Source organism: Mesoplodon mirus, assembly GCF_964341445.2.
Source record: "Mesoplodon mirus genome assembly, chromosome: 7".
Lineage (NCBI taxonomy): Eukaryota > Metazoa > Chordata > Mammalia > Artiodactyla > Ziphiidae > Mesoplodon > Mesoplodon mirus.
The window spans coordinates 46996709-47021868 of NC_138983.1; the positions used below are offsets into that span (position 1 = coordinate 46996709).

At 37.5% G+C, this 25160-nt stretch overlaps 1 protein-coding gene across 7 annotated transcripts in view; it reads left to right on the top strand.

Moving 5' to 3' along the window:
- The window catches only part of DLG2 (discs large MAGUK scaffold protein 2), a 1227261-nt gene that overhangs the window by 720424 nt on the left and 481677 nt on the right, over positions 1-25160 (top strand). For 6 of the 7 annotated variants that reach the window (XR_014294598.1, XM_082627349.1, XM_082627348.1 and 3 more), the window contains one exon: positions 292-430. The exons of the other annotated variant lie outside the window; for it this stretch is intronic. Coding sequence is in view for 5 of the 6 variants with exons in the window: in XM_082627349.1 (XP_082483475.1) it covers positions 292-430 (139 nt within the window). In the remaining variant the exon portion in view is untranslated. The remainder of the gene's footprint in view (positions 1-291; positions 431-25160) is intronic. 7 annotated transcript variants of the gene reach the window in all.

A 25160-nucleotide genomic window follows, 5' to 3' on the forward strand; every position in this document is an offset into this window, starting at 1 on the left:
GAAAATTAATCATTGTTCTGAAAATATGAATGCTGGGTCTCTCCTCCAGTTTTTCTCTTCACCTAATTATACGAACTGGGCTTACAGATATAACTGTTATTACATCTTTCCAATCCTAAAGGTCACCATGTGCTTGTACATATTAAATGCAAACAAACAGCAACTCCCTCCTCTTGAAGGATCAGAAAATTCTTAGCGTGTAGCAAAGCCTTTCTATTTTTAACAGAACTGTAGCATGACACATTGAATCAGCCACATAACAGATTTCTTTTCTTTTCTTTCACCCCTTAGCTTATTCTCCACCAATGGGAAACCATCTTCTCTCTGGCAACAATGGCACTTTAGAATACAAAACCTCCCTGCCGCCCATCTCTCCAGGAAGGTACTCACCAATTCCAAAGCACATGCTTGTTGAAGACGATTATACCAGGTCAGATATGCTTTTGGTTAATTGGGTTTGCGATCATTACAAGGAAGAAGTTGCATTTGCCTAACATGGCAGCTGTTGCTTCTCAGCACCATTCAAACTTATGATAGTCTCACCTCAAGTGGAAATCTGCCAAGACTTATAAACATGTGTCATTGTCCTCTGTTGGAAGCAAAAACCACAAATTCTTTGTGGAGAAGTAGTAATAGACACACAACCATCACTTTGCAATCTGTTAAGACTTTCGATATCTAACACCATTTGAGCTTTACAGCTGTACTGTAAGATAGGTATCATTACTCAAAGACAGAAGATGGTGCTGAGATTCAGAAAGAAGGAAGTAGCATAGCAGTATGTACGCATCCCCTTGTAACCACATATCTGGTTCGTAGAAGAGTCAGAACTAAAAAACTCTGGGTTTTTTTTTTTTTTTACTCTAAGTTCCATGTTCTTGCCATACACTTTCTTTCTGAAAATGTTTGTGTGGAAAAGTGATATAGATGGTTCCTTTAGTTGTATATCCTGCCTGTCTACTGATTAAAGGCTGTCTACTGTCAGCCTTTTAAAAAATTGAGGAGACTTCCTGCTGCTTAACTTTCCTTGCTGGTACCCGTGTGTGCTTTGGTCTTTTCATTCCTTTGCTATTTCTTTTGAAATGATTAAGCATTTTCCATTTATTTTGCAATTTCAGGTTTGCTGAAGTGGCTTGTTACATCTTTAGCCAAGGAATGGAATGTTTAGATGCTGCAAATGTGCATCTGTGGTTTAAATCAAATATAAACCTCTTCCTATGCTGATATGTCTAATCTCAATGCTCTTAATTAAAATGAAGGATGCAGCAAAGATAATCCTCATGGTTCTCTAAAGATTGTATAAATATAGCCACCTTTATTCACCAGAGCAATAATCTATTTGCTCTCATCCTATCGCCAATATTTGATAGGATTTTAATTTGAAAATGTCATTTTATCTTACTAGGCCCCATAGTGAATTAAAATTTATTAAACCCCATTCATAATCCAGGCCCTTTGCTAGCTGTTTTACTTACACTATCCTTTTAATCCTCCCCAAAACACAGAAAGAAGGGCTGTCATCCCCATTTTAGAGATGCAGAAATTGAAGCTCAAAGAGGTTAGGGAATTTGCTTGTGGGCACACAGCTTTTAAGTAGGAAAACTGGGTGCCCTGCCAGCTTTAAAATTCTGGCTACAAAGAAACATGTTAATTTTCTCCTTATTTTTAAAATGAAAACCAAGTCATGTAAAACTGTTCTCATCGTAAAAAAAAAATATGTGGCTAGAAAGGGACCCAAGAGTTTTGATGAGCTCTGAAGACAATTAGATGCATTCTGAGACATACTTCTACCACTGGCTGACTGTGTGAGCTTGGGCAAATCTTTTAACGACTGCAAGCCTCAGTTTCTTCATCTCTACAAAGGGGATAGTAATCAAATCTTTCTCAATAGGTTGTTGTAATGATTAAATGAGATAATACATGCAAAGAAATTATAACAGTGCCTGATACATAATGAATATTAAATGAATGTTATCTGTTTGCTGTAGGTATACTCATTATAATTCTCAATCTACCTATTCGCATGGAATATTTCAGATGGTGTCTGGGGAAGAGATTTCATTTCTTCCTACAGTGATATGCATCAGTGTCTTACTTCTTGCCTGCTTCCTTCCTTGCTGTCTGGCAGGACAATCTCATAACTTTACATAAAGTCTTCTGAATTTCTGGTGCCTGGGAAATGTGAAATAAATTATATCAGTTTACAAACACACAGACACCTCCCTCACATCCTCACCACTGCTGTATCCTCTCACAGGTGCTCTGTGCTATAAGGCATTACCACAGGTCTCAGAGATAAATATTTTCTGAGGCATATTCACAGCATTATTCATGAATATTCACTGAATACGCCCTACTAGACAGTGGGCACTGCAGTAGAGATGCAAAATGGAATAAGAAACAGCATCTCTAAGAATCGTCAAATTGGGACAAAAATATACATGGAACCAGTGGATCCCCCAGTACCTATTCCCTGATGATGCAGACCCCCTCCATGAAGTTTCCCATAAAGCCTGTATGTATATTTTTAGTCCTGAGATTTTATACTTTGGTGTCAAAATGCCCTTTCTTTTATGGTAGTCAATGGCAGTTACTTATTATATCCTAACCTAGAAAATGAAAAGTTGGCAACTTTATATTAGTCCTCATTTTTTAAATGTATAAGTACTGTAAAATCCCAAAGTGTGGGACCTACTAACAGAAACAAACAAAATTAGATCAGTTCAGTGAAGCGCTCTCATGTTGCCCTAGCAGAGTTCCCCAGCACCAGAGAGGCACTTAGTAAATATTTATAAATAATTTTTTTGAGTTTTACGTGAATGCCACAGGAACAGCCTATGACGTCAAATAAAGTTTTAAAGAGGAGATAACTCTTGTGTTTGAGCTTGAAAAAATGTGTAGGCATTCATTAGGGAGTCAAGAGATCAGGAAAGGGACTCATGGTAGGGGATAGCACATGCGTACTCAAGGAAGAATGTGAAATAGAATAAAATGAACACACCTGTTATAGTTTGAATACAAGGCTCGTAAAGAAAAATGGTACCTACCTTTAAGTTGTCTTTCTATTTCTATCCTTTCTCTCATCTGCAACCTATTCATAAGATTGGAAATACACAGAGTAGTAAAAACAAAAAGATCACTACTATGCACTATTATGCTAAGTGCTTTCATATGCATTATTGCTCCGATATTATTTATATAATATTCTTAGTGTTGATTTTTACAGGTAACAAAAATGAGTTTAAGTAATTTTCTCATATCATACAGCAAGCAAATAGAAGAATCAAAATTTGAATTCGGGTCTGTCTTCAAAGTCCTCATCCCCATCCCCCCAACCCACCATCTCATACAGTCTCTTTTTATGTAGAGATGTTGGGTAAAGGGGATTGGGCTTGTATCAGGAGGCTGGTACTACAGCTTAACACCTAGATAACCCTGAACAAGTCATTCAATCTCCTGAGTCTTGATTTTCTCATCTGTAAATTTGGGTCCTCAAATTTCCTCATGGAATTGTGAGGTTTTAATGTGATAATATGTGTGAAAGTTGTCATCTTTAGAGAGCTATATAAAATTATTATTATCCTAATGTGCTATAGTAGCTTACATGTGGGGCCTACTTTACATTTTCCTAAAATAGTAAATCAAGGCAGTGAATCTTTAATGATGGGACTGGGGCTGACAGGGAAACATCTCTGTGAAATGGGTACCTTCCAACAACCTATAAAATTATATCAAATTGGCAGTCTTTTGTTCCAAATGTTCATAATATTTTCCTATCTTCCTGATTTGTATTCACTTTTGTTGGGAAATACAGTAAGAATTTTAAAAAGAGTTTTGATTAGAAGAATCCTACAATGGCTTACCTGGAATTGTTTTAAATCTCTTTTACTATTTAAGGAAATCTGTACCGGAGTAAGCTGGGAAATTTTGTTTTTCCTCAATTTTTTTTTTTTTTTTTTTTTTTTTTTTTTTTTTTCTTTTTGCTGTATGCGGGCCTCTCACTGTTGTGGCCTCTCCCGTTGCGGAGCACAGGCTCCGGACGCGCAGGCCCAGCGGCCATGGCTCACGGGCCCAGCCGCTCCGCGGCATATGGGATCCTCCCAGACCGGGGCACGAACCCGTATCCCCTGCATCGGCAGGCGGACTCTCAACCACTGCGCCACCAGGGAGGCCCTGTTTTTCCTCAATTTAGAGAAAGGAAGCCTAAACAAAAAGCCTTGCATGAAATTCTCTTAGTAGAAACCCTACCGAGGCCCTTATAAATCAAATTATTATTATGTAAATACTCTGGCTGTCAATTTTTGGAAAACAATGCTGTTACAATGATGCTGAGATGGTTTTTTGGCTCATAGAATTATAGACTATCAGATTTGGAAGGGCCATAAATGACTATAGAGTCTAATCTTCCTCCATTTGATAGGTAAGAAACACAAGGCCTAACATGATTTGTTGGCTATCCCTAGGTCTCACAACTTGTAAGTAGTAGAATCAGATTTAGAACCCATGTCTTCAAACACCCAGTCCAGTGCTCTTTCTATTTCTCTATGCTGATGTTCATTTTTTTATGATGGAGTAAGAAGCTATAATCAGTCAATGATCACCTGTGAGCAGTTCCCACTTTGTACATTAGCTGCAACTATGGATTCCCTCTCTACTGAGCCAAGTCTTCCCTGGTCACCTAGAAGAGATGTAAACCACACACCCTCACTATCTGCTTAAGTATTCTCAGGATACACAAACAAATCATTGATACTAAAATGAAACCAAAAAAAATTGAGGATGCAAAGTACAATTTCTATTTCAAGATGTGGGGACTTAATTTCCCAAATTATGAATGTGATAAGTGCTGTTATGAAAGCCAAGTACCTAAACTATCACTGTGAGCAATATATTTCCCAGTTTTAGAAACCAGGTTCACCTGGCCCTGAACTTATTGTACCCAGATGTCTTTCTAACTGGCTCTATATAATGTTCCCTCACATAATTTGGTTGAGCAAAAAGCAAAAGCCGAATGAAGTCTCAAGAAAGATTTCTTGTCTCCAGAAACTTTCAAGGACCACTCTAAACTGTGACTCTGATATTCAGTTTGACTCCCTTATTACTAAATAGATATGAACCCATCAGACTAGAGTCTGCCTCCCCTCTTCTCTCCCCAAATTATAGAACATTAGTTTACTGGACATAGTATCTAAAATGTATTCTAGTTCTTTTCTCTTTCTCCCATTCATTCATTCATTTACCCATTCAGTGAATATTCAAGCTTCTACCATGTGTCAAGCACAGTTATTAGCAACAAAATTACGATGGTGGACAAACCAGACAAGGCTCTGGCCCTTAGGGACTTTACATTCTAGTGTATTGAATAGGAGGTATATAGATAAATGAGTTATAGATAAAAAGTGCTATAAGGAAAATAAAATAGTATGATATACCATAGACAGAGTTTGGGGAAGAGAACAGTGTAAAGGAGGACAACCAGGGAATGTCCCTCTGAGGAGATAGGATATGAGCTGAGACCTGAATAAAAAGAAAAAAGTGGTGATATAAAGATCAGAGAAAGAACATTCCAGGAAGAGGAAATAGCAAAGCCAAAGTCCCAGAGGCAGAAATAAGTTTTGTGGGTTCCAGGAATATAAGGAAGTCAAGCTTGGCTGGAAGAGATGAGCTAATGGGAGCATGGCAACAAATTAGGTTGGAAGAGTCAGCAGCCAGATGATGTGGGACTTTGTAGGTAATGATGAAGAAGTGTAGGTTGAATTTTAAGTGCATTGAGAATCTATTAAAGAGAAGCAACCAGGAGAATGAAATTATCTGATTTATGTTTTATTAAAAAAAAAAAAAAAACCCTCCTGACTGGTATATGGAATAGGACAGGGACCACTGAAGAAACAAAGGAAGAGATCATGACAGCTGGGGCTGTGGGGACAGGTGGCAGTGGAGGAGAAGAGGGGCACAGGAATCTGAGCTAGATTTTAGAGCTAGATTCAACAGCCATCTTCCACAGGAGGGACAGGCCTGCTTCAGTCAGGCTGATCTACCACTGGCCATTTCTACGCTTTTTATTCGCTGTCGAGTAAGTTTTCAGAAACACCATAAGTGTTTGCCACTGTTGTTGTTGTTTTCCTTGGTGTTTAACTTTGTGGATCAGAACTGGTTAGAAGCTAAATCACTGTTTCTCAAATATTGCTACCCACATGCCCTTAGGCCTTGAAAAAGGAATTTGTTCTCCTCAGGATCTGGGGTAGAACATGAAGTTTTCTGTGCAAGCATGAAACATACAAAGTTTTATGTTTTGTCATAAAAATTTGGGATATATCCTTGTTTGCTTTAATGTGGAAATATTTTGATTAGAAATGTAATTGTTTTTATTCAAAGTGTTCATGTAAAATTAACATACCAGATGGGTTTTCTGGGGATACTAAGTGCCTGGCAAATACCATAAGCCCAAGTTGCGGGTGAATACCCAACTTTGAGAAGCACTGAGCTAAATTACACAAACATGTCAGTTATTAAATCTGTGTTATAGAAACCACCTCTTAATTATATCTCAAGTTTTGTGGTCTCCATTAGGGACAGGTTCTCAAAGGATCAGTCAGCGCTTTCCATCAGTGAAGTCTGATCCTGTTCTAGGCTCTCTTCTTTTTAACTTATATTTAATGACTTAAGACCATTTCTGGATGAACTGGAAGGTCGTTCTTTTGACATAGAAAGAAATCTTTTCTTACCTGCCATTAACCAAGTATAGGAAAAAAGAACTGGGTGTGCCCTAGGCAGACAACTGTGCCTGCTTTAGAATAGGGATCTGGACAGCAGAGTGTTCAGGTGGGTGTGCCCTGGAGCCACCCTGCTCAGGGTCCAGCCTCGACCACTTCCTGGCTGTGTGACCTTGGACAAGTTATGTAACTGTGCTTTGCCTCCATTTTCTCATGTTTAAAAGGAGCAGAATAATACTTCCCACCTTACAGGCTTATTGTGACAAGAAACTGAGTTAATACATGTAAAGTTCTTAGAAAAGTAAGCACTTGATAAATGTTACCTCTTGTTAATACCATTTAAAGCAAGGATTTAAGATGAACTACTCCACAAATAAAATCATTTTTTGGTGGAATGGAACTGTAGCCAACAATGATGTGCAGACGCTCAAACAAAATTTACATATAAGTTTTTTTCAACTAATTTATCTCCCAGAACACCTCAGAATATTGTATTACAGGAAGTCTTATAGTCTTAATGCTTTATTAAGGATCTTTATTTTTATTAACACAATGAGTATCTATTACCCTCTTCATTGAAAATATAATATAGGATTCAGTGGAACCAAATATGATAAAAACTAGTCTATCAGTCTGGCTTCTATGGCCAGATACAATTATCCTCTGGATAATTTCTTGATTTTGCCATATATTATTCATAGTAGCACTCAACAACCAACACCATGTAGCTTTTCCCTCAAAGAAATTCTGCAAAGTATGGCATCAGACTCCTCACAGCATTTGTAAAGTGCATTACTGAACTTAACCAAGTCAAAGATTCATCAACAGTGTCTCTCAGTTGTCTGTTTTGCTCTGTGCTGCATGCCTGATTTCTGCAATGGGGAGCCTGGCAGTATAATGTCTCTCTTGAAGCAAAGGATAGTAATGAGAAGGGGTTACTGGGACAAAAGGGGTGAGACAGATGGAGGATAACCCACTTAGTGGAAGCCTCCAGGGGAGTTTTGTCTTTATTGATGGTGGCTCCACATAACCATTTAGGTTTACTTACATAAACTGTGAGGCATGACTGATAGAGCTATCCTGCTAGAAACAGAGAGAGTGGGTATGCTAATGGGGACGAATCTTAATCAAAGGAAGATATCCAAATATGTATTGGAAAACATGTTAAGCTGCTGTTTGTTGTCAGGGAAATTAATTTAATGATAGGAAAAATGAAACAGTAATGGGAATTTTAAGACAGACTTTTATAGGTGTTTATCATTTTGTATGTACTTAATAAATTAACCAGACATAAACATACAACACTAGGCCTTATAATTTTATGGAAGATGGTTATTGCACATCTATGACTATTGTTATTATAGATGTAAAATTCAAATAGATAGTTGTTTAATCAATGCTGTATTACATTTTAATAGAATGAATTTATCCTTGGCCTCCAGGGCTGGTTGAGACCAAAAAAAGGGTTAATGATGGGCAATGGAAAATTTTGGAGGGACCACTTGTAGAAGCAATCGACTATTAATTGACTCCAGGCCCCTTAAATTGCAAGTTAACTACTACCACAACACAATGTGTAACTTATTTCTGGCCCTTATCTTGTGACATTGAAACAGGGTGTATATTATGATTCAAAACAAGTAGACAAAGCCTCTTCCTCTAGGAGTTTGTTTTCACATGCAGGTGTCAATAAAGTAATAGTAGACAGAAGACAGCTGGTTCTTAATTGTCCACATGTGGCATGTGCTTTGAAAATTATCCAGGACAGCACTGCAATCCCTGAGTTACTCCTTCCACCTCCTATGGCGTTTGCTACTGTGGGGAAGGCTACCATGTTAATGGTAATGTTTGCCTTAAGAAAATGTAAGAAAATCGTGGCACACAATTATTGCATTTCAAATACTTATATTCTTACATAATATAGAGATAAATTTCATAAGTTTTGGGTTGCATCATTCACTTTTTCTTCTAGGTAATTTCTTTAATCTAGATAATGAAGCAAGCTATATCTGAGTAAACACATCTTAAAAATACTGCCTTCATACATTTTCTCCAGACATCCTTTTCAATCTTTAATCTATTTCTTGCCCCTTTTATTGCTTTATACCCCTCTTCAACTGTTTCTCTCCAAAAAGTGTTATTATTTTCCCTAATTGTAAAAGTAATATGTATTTGTAGAAAAGTTACAAAGTAACAAAAATATAAAGAAAAACTCACACCACAGAGGGATAATCATTATTATTATATGATACATTTCCACTAAGTTGTTTTTCTACATATAGTAGGTAGCAAAGTTGAGATCTGAATACAGTTCAGTCTGGCTGCAGAATCCATATCCTTGACCCCTCTAGCAAGGCTCACGTAGCTGGTGTAGAACGGGATCAGAATTCAAACTGACTCCAACGTCTGGCTCTTTTTGCTGTACTGCATGGGTAGCAGTATTAGTTTTAAGATTTCTAGAATCTTCTCTGTGCTTCAAATTAGTCTCTCTCTGGTTTTTCTTTTGTTCATAAAGGTAAAACTAAAGTTTTATGTCATTGCTTCCTCCCAGCAACACTTACAGCCTGTTCAGGGGAGGCAATCTGTTTTGCTCAGAAAGGGAGACCTTCTGGATGGTGCACTACCAGGTGGGGGGTCAGTTAGTCCTTAATGCCTTTCATTCCGCTGTAACACCAGACCCCATATGGTTGCTTTAATGAACATTTTAAGTCCTCCCTGAAAGAACTTAGCTGTCCCTGTGAGTATATGTGTCTCTGAGTGTAAACATCTAAATATCAACCCTCATCCTAGATCTCGTTTTAGATTAGATTGACCTTGAAGTAGAACCATGTGAGTCCTTTATTATGCAGACTGTGTCCTACATGGAAACTCTGTCTGCTGAGCCGGTAGAGCTCGGTATTTTCTTTTATGTTTTTTTCCCCCTAATCTTTTTCTAAAGTCTCATTTACCAGGTTCAGACAGGGGATGAAGGCAGAATGAAAGAGCTGAAATAAATGTGATAGCCAGAGATTTCAAAACCAATTATGTGAGGCCTTGCTCTGCATGTAGAGCAGAACTGGTAAACCCTGATAGCTGTCCAGTACTGCCCAGATACTTTCCTATTTCTCATTTAGTTCCTATAACACCATACAAAATGAGCAGAGAGATGTTACTATACTTATTTAACAGATTGAGAATCTGAGATGATAGAGATGCCAAATTTCCCCTGTGACAATAGAGAGTAAGTGGCAAATCCAAAACCCAGAGTCCAGAGCAGGGTGGCATCTTGGTTAAGAGCTCAGATTTTGGATTCATAATAACTTTGGGTTCACCACGTACTAGCTGTTTGAACTTGGATGAGTTATGTAACTTCTCTGTGCTTGTTTCCCCACCTATGCCTATACCATGGGTTATTAATAGGATTCAATGAAGTAATCTATGTAAAACAATTGGAACAGAGCTTGGCACAAAATAAGCTGCATTCAGGTTAACCATTATTACTATTATTATTATTATTAGTCTTGACTTCTAGTCCAGGGCACCATGGTGATTATAGGACCGGTTGCAGTTATTGATAGCAGTGCTGGTTGGAGATGGTGGAATGAGATTAGGAAGTGAACAAAAGGGAAATATGCTTCCAGCTAGCCTAATAATACTTAGACTTATACTATATTTACACTTGCCTTAAAAGGGCAGATTTTGAGACTTTATGTTGATTTAGTGATGTTTCCTTTATATTTCAATTTCTTTTAAAATATATACATATATAGAGATAGATAGATCCTAATTAAGAAGACTTTATTCAAAACCAAGCCTAACTATTAAAGTTATATAAAAAGAAAAGTCAGTGTTAAAGAAACTGATTTTTATTTTTTTTATCTATTTTTTTTGGCCATGCCACACGGCTTGCGGGATCTTAGTTACCCAACCAGGGATTGAACCTGTGCCCCCTGCAGTGGAAGCGCAGAGTCTTAACCACTGGACCGCCAGGGAAGTCCCTGCTTTTTAATTTGAAAACTCTAAAATTAAAAATTCTAGAATGTTAAGTAAACACAAATATATACTATTCCAAATACTCAGATTTACTATGCAGGCATCCTAAAACTTTTTAAGTAAATGCAGTGATTGCTTTTGCAATAGCTTCATGATTTGAGCACAGAGATCAAGTATATGCAGAACAACACCTATGAAGAGACTTCCCACTTCCCAAGGGTAGTGTTAATTCCACGGCTTTACTGTACAACACCAGTCCCCAACTTTTTTGGCACCAGGGACCAGTTTCATGGAAGACCACTTTTCCACACACATGGGATGGGGGGATGGTTTCAGGATGATTTGAGTGCATTACATTTATTGTGCACTTTATTTCTATTATTACATTGTAATATATAATGAAATAATTATACAACTCACCATAATGCAGAATCAGTGGGAGCCCTGAGCTTGTTTTCCTGAAACTAGATGGTCCCATCTGGGGGTGATGGGAGACAGTGACACCCAAAGTGTGTTGCTTATGTCCAGGCTACTCCGTAAGATGCAGCTTCATTGTCACTTGCCACTCACTGATAGGGTTTTGATGTGAGTCTGCAGGCAGTTGATTTACTATGGTCTCTGTGCAGTCAAACCTCTCTGCTAATGATAATCTGTACTTGCAGCCACTCCCCAGCACTAGCATCACCGCCTCAGCTCCACCTCAGATCAACAGGTATTAGATTCTCATAAGGAGCGCACAGCCTAGATCCCTCACATATACAATTCACAGTAGTGTTCATGTTCTTCTGAGAATCTAATGCTGTCGCTGATCTGACAGGGGGTGGAGCTCAGGCGGTAATGTGAGTGATGGAGAGCGGCTGTAAATACAGATGAAGCTTTGCTCGCTCGCCGGCTGCTCACCTCCTGCTGTGCAGCCCGGTTCCTACCTGGGGGTTGGGGACACCTGCTGTATAACATTAAATTGGACCATAGATGGTTGGATGAAGTTTCACATACAGTATGTATGCAAATCCATGTAATGCTGAGTGTAGCTCTGATGAGGTTATGCTGAGTTTAAAATCATGAGGACTAAAGGGAGATAGGAGGAGTTACAAGTGAGGAGGAGCTCATAGGGAGAAGGTGGTCTCCCCAGTTAAATCAAAGTAGGATCTTCCCAAGAACCACTGTGTTCTGTAGCTGAGAGAGAAATAGTTGGTTAAATTCTGCTTACAAAAATTAAATTTTATGTATCTCACTGGTGAAATAAAGAAGAGTAGTACTCCTTACCTTCCCTTGGAAAAAGAACTTAATACTTACACTCTACAGATACTAACATTTATCAGCTGAATATTACCAAGTCAAAAATTTTTAAAACAATACCTGTATTGTATAGTACTGAAAGAGACGATGCAATTCAAAATGTGACTACTTCATAACTCTCTCAGAAAGAAAAGGTCTACTGTCTAAAACTAGTTCCAAACTCTCACAACAAATCAGTCACTTGCGAAACCTTTGTAAACACAGAGTCCTGAGTCCTACCCCAGATTTACCGAACCTGTGTGTCCAGGGATAGAACTGGGATATTAGTATTAAAAAAAAAAAAAAAAAAAAAAAAAAGGCCAGAAAGCTAGCTGACTGTTTTTCTGCCTTATGAGGACACAGCAAAAAGACAGCTCTCTGTAAACCGGGGAGAGGTCACTCGCTAAGAATATGACCATGCTGGCACCCTGATCTCAAACTTCCAACCTGCAGAACTGTGAGAAAAAAAAATGTCGGTTGAGGCATCCAGTCTATAGTAGTTTGTTCTAGCAACCCAAAATGACTCAGACATTCACACTGAAATATAGACAAGCATTCTATATGCAAATTGGAGGCAAAATATCCTTATAGGATCTATATTTTGAAATTCTGTCAGTAACTGGATTTTTTTAAATGCATGTAGCATTGCAAACATTAAATGCTTCAATAATTTAAAAAATAAAAAGTAAAATAAAAATAGAACAAAAGCCCTCACCGATGATTCTGATGCAGGCAAGTTTGAGAACCACTGACTTAAATTCATTATGTCTTTGACTTCAGAAAAATCATATTACCAAAAATAAAAGCAAAATGGAGCACATTAGAAGAAAACATGGTCAAGCATTTCTCCCATAGGGTGAGTTTTTATAAAAACATTGGGTGACGCTAAATCACTGACAATACTAGTGATAATATGCCCAAGAAAGGGCATTGCCCCTGAGCAAGAGTTACCAATCACAGAATTTGTTCAGTGGTGCTTAGATTTTACAATTAAAATTTTAGAATTTTTATTTAAATACACCTATAGCAGGTATGCATTTTACTCTACAAACACATGTTTTTTAGATGGCACATGACTTTATTTTCTTTAAATCTAATTACATCTGATAGTAGGGCCCTATCTTGCCTACTTCTCCTCTTAAAGTTCTTCCTTGGACATCAATCCTTTAGGAGCTCAGACTTTTGAAGAGCAAAAACTTGGAAGAGCATTTCTTTGGGAAAATTCTGCTTTCCTTCCTGTATCACAAGTCTCCAGTGAGCCAAGGGAATATAGTCAAATATAAGTTCATTGCACTGACAGAATAGCTGCTTCAAACTTGGGGAAGAAAAAACATAGTAAGTTCCAAACACAAATTAATATTTCAATAAGTTATCCTACCCCTCTCCTTTATTATTTACACTTTAGAAAAAACAGGCTATGTTAGTCAAATTCAGATATGCCACTACCCCTTTTTATTATGAAACAAATGTTATATGTCATAAATGTTAAATGTTGTAAAGGAATCTTTGGTACTTCTAGGTCCCTTAAGTACATAGCTATCATCTTACAGCAGACCAGACAATGTCCTTATGGCTAAATGCATATCTGAGTCAGGAGTAGCTGTTGATCATCTCATGGACCTATCACAGATGCCAATGGCAAGAAATTAGAGGCTGTGGGGAGGTGAATTGAGATTTCTAATCCAATTTCCATACCCCTATTAGATTGCCACCTAAATACCTTGAGTCTCTTGTGTGTAACTACAAGCTTCTTATAGGAACCCATTGATCTAGATGCTTCAGTAAACACAAGAGATTCAACAATGCAGACAACTACCACATACACTGTTGGCGATTCTTATTTTGCTTTACATTTCCCCACTTAGTATCTTTCAGTGAAATATTGCATAGTGAACATTGGAGTCAGAGAGACCTGCCTTCAAATCAAGTTTTGACCACTCCCTCATTGGTACCACCTTATCCTCTCTGAGCCTCAGTTTCCTTATCCAAAAACTATAGGTAATATCCACTGTGAAAGTCTGTTGCTATGAGGATTAAAGGTGGTGATGTACGTGACCAAACAGTGACAGAAATAGGGATTCTCTGCTATTAATAATAAACTTATATTCAACCATTTTCCTTCCCTACCCCCCATCCCCAAAATTCAATTCCAAAGCTCAAAATTCAATTCCAAAGCTCAGGAAAGTCATGTAGATTTTACAGAATATTTCATATGAAGACAAAAGAGAAGATTATGGAATGACTTTTAAGCTCTATATTCTGCATTCCACCTTGCTGGCACTGAGGTGTCCTGAACTAAACTGAAAACCTATGAAGTCCACTGGCTCTTTGATGCTCTGACCATTACTTTTCACTGTCTGTTTCTTTATTATGACCCTCATGTAGTTTTGCTTCATGATATCCATCTTAGTTGTGATCAGAATGCATCATTCTAAATTTTCTCCCTTCTACTGAATCTCTTCCAGATTGGTTAGATATGGTAGATGGAAGCCCCCACTCTACTGATAATCTTAAAAAGAAAAAGAAAAATCTCCTCCATCCGGTTTCACTGCTGTATCTTCATTTCAGTAGTTCATTTAAAAGCAGCTTTTGCTTCCATTGGATGTACTGGTCTAGTTGGGATTTCCCAAAAGAAGCAGTCTTGTCTAGATCCTCCTTATTGGCTAGGAGTCCTCTTTGCAGATGGACTTCAATGCCAATTATCTCATCCCTCTGGGTGTTTTGTGCTCTTACTCAGCCTGCCGGAAATACCTTGGCCAACAGCATACAAGGAGAGATCTCTTATTTAAAATTCCTCAGAGCATGAACAAGAGGTCCATCGGTATGATTATCCCAAAAATGCGTTTGGCAGGGAGGGAGGGGAGGTTTGGGAAATGATGAGAATAGTCTGGTGACTGTGGGGAATACAATTAATATTGGCTGAGTTCTGCCAATGTCAAGCATTCTGATAAGTCATTTGGATACTTTTTTTCTGTTTATTTTCACAATATCCTGTCATGTACTATCTATCACAATTGTGCAGAACTGAAAATCAGAAAGATGAGGTAACTTGACTAAATCTGCACAGCTGATAGGTAGGAGAGTTGGGACTCAAACTCGGTTTGTGTTTCACTAAAATGTGTTACCACCTAGAATATTAAATATTCATAAAATTCTTCAAATATACCTAACCCCAAGATTTGAGGGAGTTTATTTTTTCTATTAAAATAGATACTCTGCTATAAATGGGTTCATATGCTGTGCATTGCCATATTTTCAGACATATCTTCCACTTTTCCCCTTCGTGCCCCCATGCTCCAACCAGCTCAACCAGATAACTAACTAGCTTTACCAGCCTCCCTGACTGCTCTTGCAATACTCGACCAAACATATGCTTCCCTTAGCCATCGCCATCTTTATTTTCACATGTCCAAATACTATCCATTTTTCTCGTCCCAGCTCCAATGATGCCTCCTCATAAGGTTCTTCCTACTTCTTTCTGCAGGATATCATTTCCTCTTCATCTGAATTCCCAAGACAGTCTATCCTTCCCCCCCCATCACATGTAGCTGGTTTTAGCCTTATTTGATTAAACACGCACACGCACACGCATACACATGTCATCTCTCTAAGACAAAGTGATGCTTGAGAGAAGAATCTATGTTGGATCGGATTTTTATCTTACACATCATCTAGATTCATACATAAAAATAGGACACAAATATAGTTATTTATTGAGCTTCTACCATATGGCAGTGATTATTTAAGGCTTTGTATAGTGCATCTCATTTAATCTCCTAGCAATCCTATAAGGTAGGGCTTAAGGTAAAGCATTTTCTAGATAAGGCAGCCAAGATTCAATTTAAGTAATTTCCCCAGAGTCACGCAGCTAAGTAAGTAGAACAGAATTCAAACCCAGATTTTGTAGTCTGAAAGCTCATGTTCTTTCCACCATGTCCATAGCCTCCCTGTGTGGTTTCTAAGTGTGTAAGTATATGTTAAATGAATGAGTAGATGCATTAGTAAAAAGACTACAGTTGCTGTAAATGTGTTTTAATTGTCATCATTTCTATAAAAGGATCCTAGTTAGCACATAATTTCCCTGAAGTAGACTAAATCTTAACTGTAATCTTCTTTTTTTTTAAGTGTTTTTTATTTTTATTTTTTTCAAATGACCAGAAATTGAGTTTATTCAGGAATAGTGGAGGAACTGCAATTAAGAAACACATGCTGTGAACCAGCTCCAGTGAGTCCCTTGAGGATTAGGGATGGGCTGTATTTATGGACAAGGAGTGCAAAGCAGGGGGAGGTCCAGCCAGAGTCCCAGCAGCAAGTTCATTGGCTTGAGGATGGGGACGGATTCTCGGTGTAATCGTCTTAATATTGAATATATTTGTATAACTCAAGACATATGAGATTCTGACAAAGTTAAATAACAAATATGGTGATATCCATTAAGCCATGCTGTTAGTCATAACCAGTTTTCATAATGCTACATTACCACTCTTATAATAACTTGTTAGTACCTATACATCATACAGAAATAAAAGTTGCTCATTATTAAATAAAAATTAGCCCTATAATGGGAAAATGTATATTTTCCATTTCTGTTGTTTGAGAATATGTAGATCTTTGGGGCTGAATTGAACAATACCCAATACAAATCTCTAATAGTCCCCTGGAATAAAAGAAAATTTTTAAAAATAATTTTAAAATATGGGAAAATAAGAAAATCAACATTGCCTATAATTCCACCACTCAGAGAAAGCACTGTTAACGTTTCAGTGACTTTTCCAGACTTACATATAGGCATAGAGATATACCTCTCACAGAATTGGCCTCATACTACATATGCAGATTTATGGCTTCTTATCTCTCAGTTTATATGATAAACAATTTTTAATATCATTTAAAAGTTATTTAGAAAACATGCAATATTGAGAGAAAATAAAAATTTTATGTAGATGTATTTCCCAGACATGATATTCAGTAAATTCCCTGACATATGCTTCCAGACTCTTTTTTTCTCAGTATCTATTATATAAAATTGAGATCATGCTTTATGTTTTTTATCATTTACAAAAATTGGATTAAACTGTATATATACTATTTTAGCCTGCATTCTTCATTTAATAATATGTTGTGAATATCTTTTCATGTCACCAAATCTGCTTCCATGGCAATGTTTTTAATACTTACGTGTCCGTTCAGTACTGATGACCATACATGTTTTTTCCAGTGTTTTGCTTTGACAGACTTTGTAACCATGACGTTCTGTGTATACCTATTGTACTCAATTTTGTAGGACACATTCCTGGAAGTGGGATTTCTGGGTCATAAGTTCAGCAGTTTATACCACTGCCCCTGATGTATAAAGAAGGTATTTGCAGCTATTAGAGAAAAGGTAGATGGTGCTATGTGAACTGACTTGGAAGGATGTCTAATATACAATTTAAAAATTTTAAATAAAAACAACTGCATAACAATATATATAATATGATCTAGATCAAATTTTTATTTAAATATTATCTGTCTCCAGCTTATGTGTAGATTTGAGTATAGATATGAATTAGGGCATAGGTATAGAGATATAGCATTGAACACTGGGAATACAAAAATAAATTAAGAACATTTGCTGACTTAAAAGAATGCAGCAAACCAAAATGGGGCTCAGAGTAAACAATTAAATTATACCACAGTGTGAATGTATATGCTGGAAGGCAGAGTACTGGCGACACAGTGGAGAGCTTGCAAGTCAAAGGGCCATCTGGCTGCCAGATAAAATAATGATGCCCATTTAAATTTGAATTTAAACACTGGATTTCAACTATGATAAACAATGAGGAGTTTTCAGTATAAATATGTCCTATGCAATACTAGCATATTTATATTAAAAATGATTCATTATTTACCTGAGATTCACATTTAACTGAGCATCCTGTATTTTTATTTGCTAAATCTGGCAATCTTAAGCATGGCCAGAAACATGGTTTTGTCATCATAAGAGGAAATCAACTCTTAAGAATGAATTCACATCCACAAAAGGGACTAAAGATGGATGTATATAAACTGGGTACCCGACTGCCAGATTTCTTGTTTAAATGTCTGTGGCAATCATGACATTTACTAAGTGCCAGTCAGGCGCTGTGCTAAGTCCTGTTCAAGCATCATTTCGTCTAATATTCATCAGGCCCTAAGAGGTAGGCACCATTCCTGATCACAAGAGAAGAAACCGAGGCACAGAGGTAAACAAATTGCCCAAGATCACGTGGTTTCTAAGTAATGAGGCTGGAACTTGAATCAGACTCACAGCTTGCTCTCTTTGTTCTATTCTCTACTGCCTTTAAAATAGGAGCTGTAATTGCCAGGATGACCGAGAAATATAATTAGACCCTTGAGGGAAAGTATATGCTAGACAGAGAATTTTTTAAAATAAAACATAATGGTTACATACCCAGGCTTTGCAGACAGGCGACCTGGATTCAAAGCCCATCCCTCCCACTAACAGGTCAGCTCTATGAGGAGAGGCAAGGTACTGCTAAGTCTTGCAGATAGTAGTATTATATATGCCTTAGAATTAATGGGTAAATTACATAATATATGATATATAAAGCATATGTAGCACAATGCCTGCCTCACAGTAAGTTCCTGAGGTATTTGTAAGTAGATGTTGATATTGTTGTTGTTGTTATTATTATTTAAAATACTCAGCGTACAAAACCAAGTGGCAATCATAAAGAATACACTATGTAGGAGGTTTGAAGAGAGAAAAATCTGCAATCTGCCTCCATAAACTTCAGAGGCTTTATGGAGAAAGTAGGATTGAGACCCTGCTAGAAACCAGGAACAGGTTATACATACATTCACAGGGACTTCCTAAAATATATGGTTGGAAGAAAGGACCAATCAATGTAAATTTTAGTTGGATGTGAACCATCAACTCAAGATAACTTATGACCTCAGGCTATCTCTTCATCGGATTTTAGAAGTGCAATCCTCTGGAAAGAGAGCAAGGCAGTGTGACAGCAATCTTTTGTTCTTATGGATGTCTTATCCTTCCTTCCTGGCTACTAGACAGTCTTCATAACCTGCTGGCAATAACAGACCTGAAAGAGTAAACGACAACAGCTGCATGAAATAGAGGGAAATGTACTATTTCCTAAAGGTCGGAAAAGAAACCCATTTAAGGGATTTGGTTAAAGCCGGTTCATCCTTCCTGTTGATAAGTAGAGCATATATTTGAACATTATCTTTCCTACAAGGGAGCTGCTCTTATACTCCACCTGAGCTTTCATTCAGTTAAAGGCATAAGGGGTTTTCTCCCCTAGAGTCAGTATTAATAATGTAAACTCGACATACAGAAGTATATAGTTGAATTAACATAACGCATTCTGTTTTAGAAGATATGATTTAGCTAAACATATTCAGAAATTCGTATGTAGGCATGAATTTTAAAACTCAAGACCTAATCTGATTTAGAAACCTTTAGTTGCAGCGTTACAGATAGAAATCATCTTGGAGCCTCTGAGGAAAGAAAATTATTGCTGTAGAGGTAGAGTTTTTGTTTTGTAATATTATGTTTTAATACCATGATAAACAGAGAGAAACCCTAGTGAGATATTAAGCTTTGGACCTTATTGGAGGTGGGGGGGATTGTGATGTTCCCCATATTTTTCTATTGTTCAAACTCTTTTGTTTCCAAATTTTTCTCCCAAAGGAATGGTTTTGCTTTCTTTATACCATCTTTGAACAGACCTGGCTGAGAATATGAAGATGTGGGTAGTTACTCCACAGACCAAACCTTAGAATACCAGTGGGATGCCCGGCTTACCTCAAACGGTTGTGCCCCGCCTACAGCTCTGCCAAAAGGGCAAACCCAAAAGGATCGGGTGGCTCACCCACCAGCCAGACCCGAATGGACTGAGTGTGTACTTGACCCAAAGGAGGCCAATTTAGAAGCTAGCCAGTGACCAATAATGTGCTTTACTCAAAAAAGTGAACTAGGTCTATCAAATTCTCTCTTCAGAATTTTTCATTGAAAAGTAGGCCAAGTGAGCAACTATAAGTGAAAGGAGAAGCTAATAGTTAATGATGTAAAGGGGGCCAGAGGGTCCATCATGAGTCATAGGCAAGTTGATGTTATCAGAAAGCATAAGCTAAGAGCAAGCAGAAACTGTGAGGTAGAGAGTATCTCATTTCTAAACTATCAGTTAACAAAAGTGGTGAGTAGAGAGAGAAGAAAGAAATAGCACAGAGAGGAAAGGTGTCATCTTGAAGGGAAAGCTCTGGAATAAAGATCCAGCTCATCGGATCTCACCCTTCCTCATCTCTGCCAGTTCAGCTTTTTCTGAGTTCCCCTGTGCATATGTCCTACTACTTGAAGTAGCTCAAATAAGTCACTGTTCCTTGCAATCAAATTTCCTTGCCAAAAAAAAGTTTGCTCAATGACAGAGGGAACATTTTATCTTATTCACTAATCTATATATATCTAGTACCTCTCTCTGGGCCTGGTACAGAGTAGGCCTTTGGTAAATATTTATGAAGTGAATGAATAAATATGCAAATGAACTGTCAAAATGATTAAACTCATTTAATTGCATTCAGTGCCCACTAATCTCCATGGCTTCCCATCGCCTTTGAATATTATAGTTGTACACAGGACCTGCCCATCTTCTCAAGTCTGTCTCCTACTCAAGCCTTTAACAAATTCCCTAAATGGGGCTTGTTTTCAGATTCCCCTTTAACTTTGCACATGCTGTGTATTACCACTTCCTAGAAAGCCCTCTTTCATCCCAACCCCGCCCTGCACCTGAAGCCTACTTTCCCCTGTGGTTTCTTTCACATCTTAGTTCAAATCTCTTTTCCAAGTGGTAAGAGAATTAGGTGTTCTCAGTTCCCACTCCCTGACAACCCCATATATAATTTTGTACTCCAATAAAATATTTTCCTGTATCATTAAAATTTTTCATGAATATTAACTTTAATAACTAAACATGGGGATATATCTTATATTCTATACCTTTATCTATTTGTTGGACATTTTGATTGTTTCCTTTTGTTCTGTTTTGCTCGTATAACAAACCACAAAGACTTTCTGTGGAAGCCTTTATTCACTTTTTTTTTTCTCTTCTTAAGATTGCACACAGAAGGTAGAATTGCTGAAACAAAGGGCAGGATTATTTCTAAAACTCCTGAAATATTTTGCCAAATTGCTTTCTTGAGATGTTTTAAGGGGGTTTTATACTTCATAGCACCAGCAATATGAGTGTCTGTCTTACCATACCACAACTAAATTATGATTTATCGATTTGAAAATCTTTTATTATTTTTAAACAGGCAAAGGGGGAGTATCATTTAATTTGTATTATTTTTATCCCTGCTGAGATTAAACATTTATATTTGTGTGTCTACTTGTCATTTTTATTTCCTCTTTTGTGATTGGGCACTAGCAGCCTCTATTTTCTATTGAAAGTTTGTGTTTTTTCTTATTGAGCTGTAGGAACATCTTTAAAATATTGATAAATATATTTGAGTAGATATTTCCCCAGCTTGTTTCTTGTTTATAAGGTTTTTTTTTACTTCAGTGGTTTTACATTTTATGTAGCCAAATCTCTCATCTTTTATGTGATTTCTTCTATTTATCATATGCTTAATATTTTCTTTTCCATCAAGATGCTATGTAACTATTAACCTGATTTTTTTCTGTAGATTTATATTTTATCCCATGAGGTCAGTTAAAATTTTTTTTTTAAATCTTTAAAAGTAGGTTTACAAAGAATTAAAAAGTTTAAACACTACAACAGGACATATTAAACGTTCCTCCAACACTTCAAATCCATGTCTCAAAGTCCTTGGTCTGGCCATACTGATCTGGTGTCTTAGATTATATCTGTTTCAACATCTTTCAGAATGCCACAAAAATACTATTGTAGCTGGACACATTCACCCAATACCACAGTACTGTGATTCCTATGCTCTTTGGAAACATGCCTGTTAATAGTCACCATTGTCAAGGTCATCGACTTTCAACATCTTATTCCAATAAAACATTCATGAACCATTTATAACCCACTGTCATAAAAGGGGCCAATTTTGCTGAAACCCAAACATTCTTTTGAGGAAATAAAACACTTAATAATGCAAAACTTTTAAAATGACTTTAAGTGGTCTGCCATTTCTCTCCTCAATAAGCAAACATAGCAAAATATAACTGAGAGTGATGTTTATATAGAGAAAATGGGGAATCTATCCTAATTTCTGTTTTTAAAAAGTAAATATTTATAGATTATGGTACATAGACTATTATTAATAACAAATTACTTATGGCCCAACAGTTTGCTATGACACCACAGCTGTGAGCCACACAGGAAAGCAAATCATTATGAAGGTGCAGGTATAAATGTGGGGTTAGAGTTGGGGATGATATCTTGTTAAAGGCAAAGAAAATAATTGAGGAGATCAGAGAAAGTGAGCATCACCCTCATGTGGCTCTGATACAGGATCAATTGCCTTTACAATCAGGAGCAAAAGTGAGCCTTTAGAAGGCACTATTAGCCAGTGCCTTTTGTGATACTGAAAACCACTGATTGTTACTTTCTTACACATTATAATAAAGTGAGAGCAACATTCTCAGAGGCTTTGCTTCTCTGCAGTATGAGTGCCTGAGGGTAATAATCGAGATAATATGGCTGCTGTTTGATGAGGTCGCAGTGAGTGCCATGCACTGAGCTCGGTGCTTTATATGCATTCTTCCTCTATTTCTCACAGCTACCCTCAGGCTGATATTGCTGTGCCCACTTTACAAATGAGGATGCTGAGACTGAGAGAAGTGATGAAACAGCAGTTCACACAGGGTAGAATTTGGAGAACCAGAATCCAAACCTAGCTCTGTTTCTTTGCACTCACCACACTGCTTCATAATAATTTACTTCTGTGTAGAATTTTACAATTCACAACTTTGCTGGTCTACAAAGAAGGTTTTTTAGTATCATTAAAATGAGGAAGCTAAGTTTTGGAAAAGTTACATGAGTGTGGTACAAATAGGCGTCTACTCCAAGGGCCCCAGTGGTAGAAGTCTTTGGGGGCCCAATCTGATGATACTAGAATTAAGGGGATGAATGGGCTCTTACAATTCATCTAGACCAATCTGTTCTCCAGATCTCTCTATATCAGACTTTAAGTTCCTGATAGTACCTTCGCCAAATGGCTAACACTTTTCTGCTTAAAGTGTAAGAGAAATCAGCCTCTTCCTTAATCCTTATCATTATAATGTCAAATTCATGTGTTGAGCCACATAGTTCACTCCTTGATCCGATATTCTCTTTTATCCCCTAATTACTTTTAGGCTTCCCAAAATTCTGTGCTTAAGACCTATTAGCCCAGGCCTGAAATTCAATCCTCTTATAATTCCTTCTCCAAATCCTTTGCTCAAAAAGCAATGTATTATTTATAAAGAAGAATATGAGGCACGCTTTTAAGGTTTAAAAATCTTTTTCTCCAGATTACATCAGGCAATATTCTAGATGCTTAGGCATCCAAGCCCTCGGCCAACCAACTGCCATCATTAAGGCAGTTTGGGTCTATGTCCTGCTAATGTAGTGCATGGGGCTGGATGCTCCCTGCCCATTTAGGGCAGCCAAGGAAGGTCACAGCAGGATGAGGGTTGGAGAAACTGAATGGTATACATATTTATCCATCTCAGTCTATATGTCAGAGAGATTTATGGTCAAAGGCATACAAATAACCCAAATCCTTCCTACTGCAATTTTAGGCTCTTCCTTTTAGTTCTAGCTCAGGAAGAGAGAATTAAAAGTACTGATCATGTTTTTTTATTACAGCTCTAGTCCTTTTCTATGACAGTGCTTCATTCATACCTTCTTATGCTCATGGAAGCTATGGAGAAACAAAGATAAATGAGATTTGGTCCTGATCCTCTATGAGTTAATAGTCTAGAGAAGGAAAGAGCCCAGTGCACCAAATATGACAGTATAATGAGGTGAGAACCCTTCCTGAGATGGCCTGAGGACTTTGAAAGCAGTACCTTTAATGGAGACTTGGAAAGCTCAGGAAAGTGAGTCACTCTTCCTGTACCTCTAAGAGAAACGAGTCATATTCCTTTGACCTCCTATCTTCAGGTGCCATACAGATGAGTATTTACAATCACCATCACTGTCATCATCATCACTGTATTTAACTGGTCTCTGGTACAGGGCTGGGAGTTAGGGTGTGGCAAGTAAAACACACAGGTCAAGTGCAAAATTTAAGGGGGTACCAGAAAACTCAGTAATTTAGATAATAATGTTTTAATACAGTATTTTAGAAAATAAAAGTAATGCAAAGTGAACAAAATTTTAAAGACAGGATCAGCATGGTATTGGTCTCAGGTTCAAGCATTTGTCTTTTATTTTTGGGTGGCATAGTCTATTTGAGGTGATCTGAAAAGGACAATGAAAACAAAGTACCTGTTTTATTTTCACTCTTTTGATTGCAAACAAAAGATCTGACCTAAGCTCCAGTAAGGAAATACGGTAGGATGTGATAGTTGATTTTCATTATACAACTAATGTCATATGGGAACCAGCAGAGAAGTTCAGTAGCATGAGCCTTAATAGCCCCCTTAAAAAATGAACCCAGACCATTATTTTGGATTCAAGAAACTGCTAGATACTTTTCACAACAAAATTTGGTGCTCTATAATTAATGGACACAGCTACAGCTGCCCTCTACCTGTCTGCATCTTTCCCTTCTGCTACCAGTTTACAATTATTTTCTGCTCCTTTATTCACTTTCCATCGGAGTATCTAATTGGCGTTGACTTTTTTGAGCACTACCATACAAGCCATGGTTGCAGAGTCAGGGGTCCAGTCCTGGTCCAAGCAGCTTTGGCTAGGGAGGGGACTGAGTTGGGTTGGAGTCAAGTGGAGCAAATGGGAAGGAGCAGTTGCAGGCAAGGTAATTTTCCTTAGAATAGGGTTAGGTGAAGCACCTGCCTCTAATACACCAGCATTGTGGACTAGCAATTGAAACTGCCCCCAGAAAGCAGAATAAATAGCAAGTGCTAATGGTGTTCCGAGAAAAGGAAGATCACCAAGGGCCAGGGTGTGCTAATTATATGCTATAAGAGCCTGCAATTATAAACCCATAGATATGCAAATAAATGCTGATGGCTCAGCACTGGAGACTACAAAGCCATTTATCTATGGCCCCTGATAAGTGGAC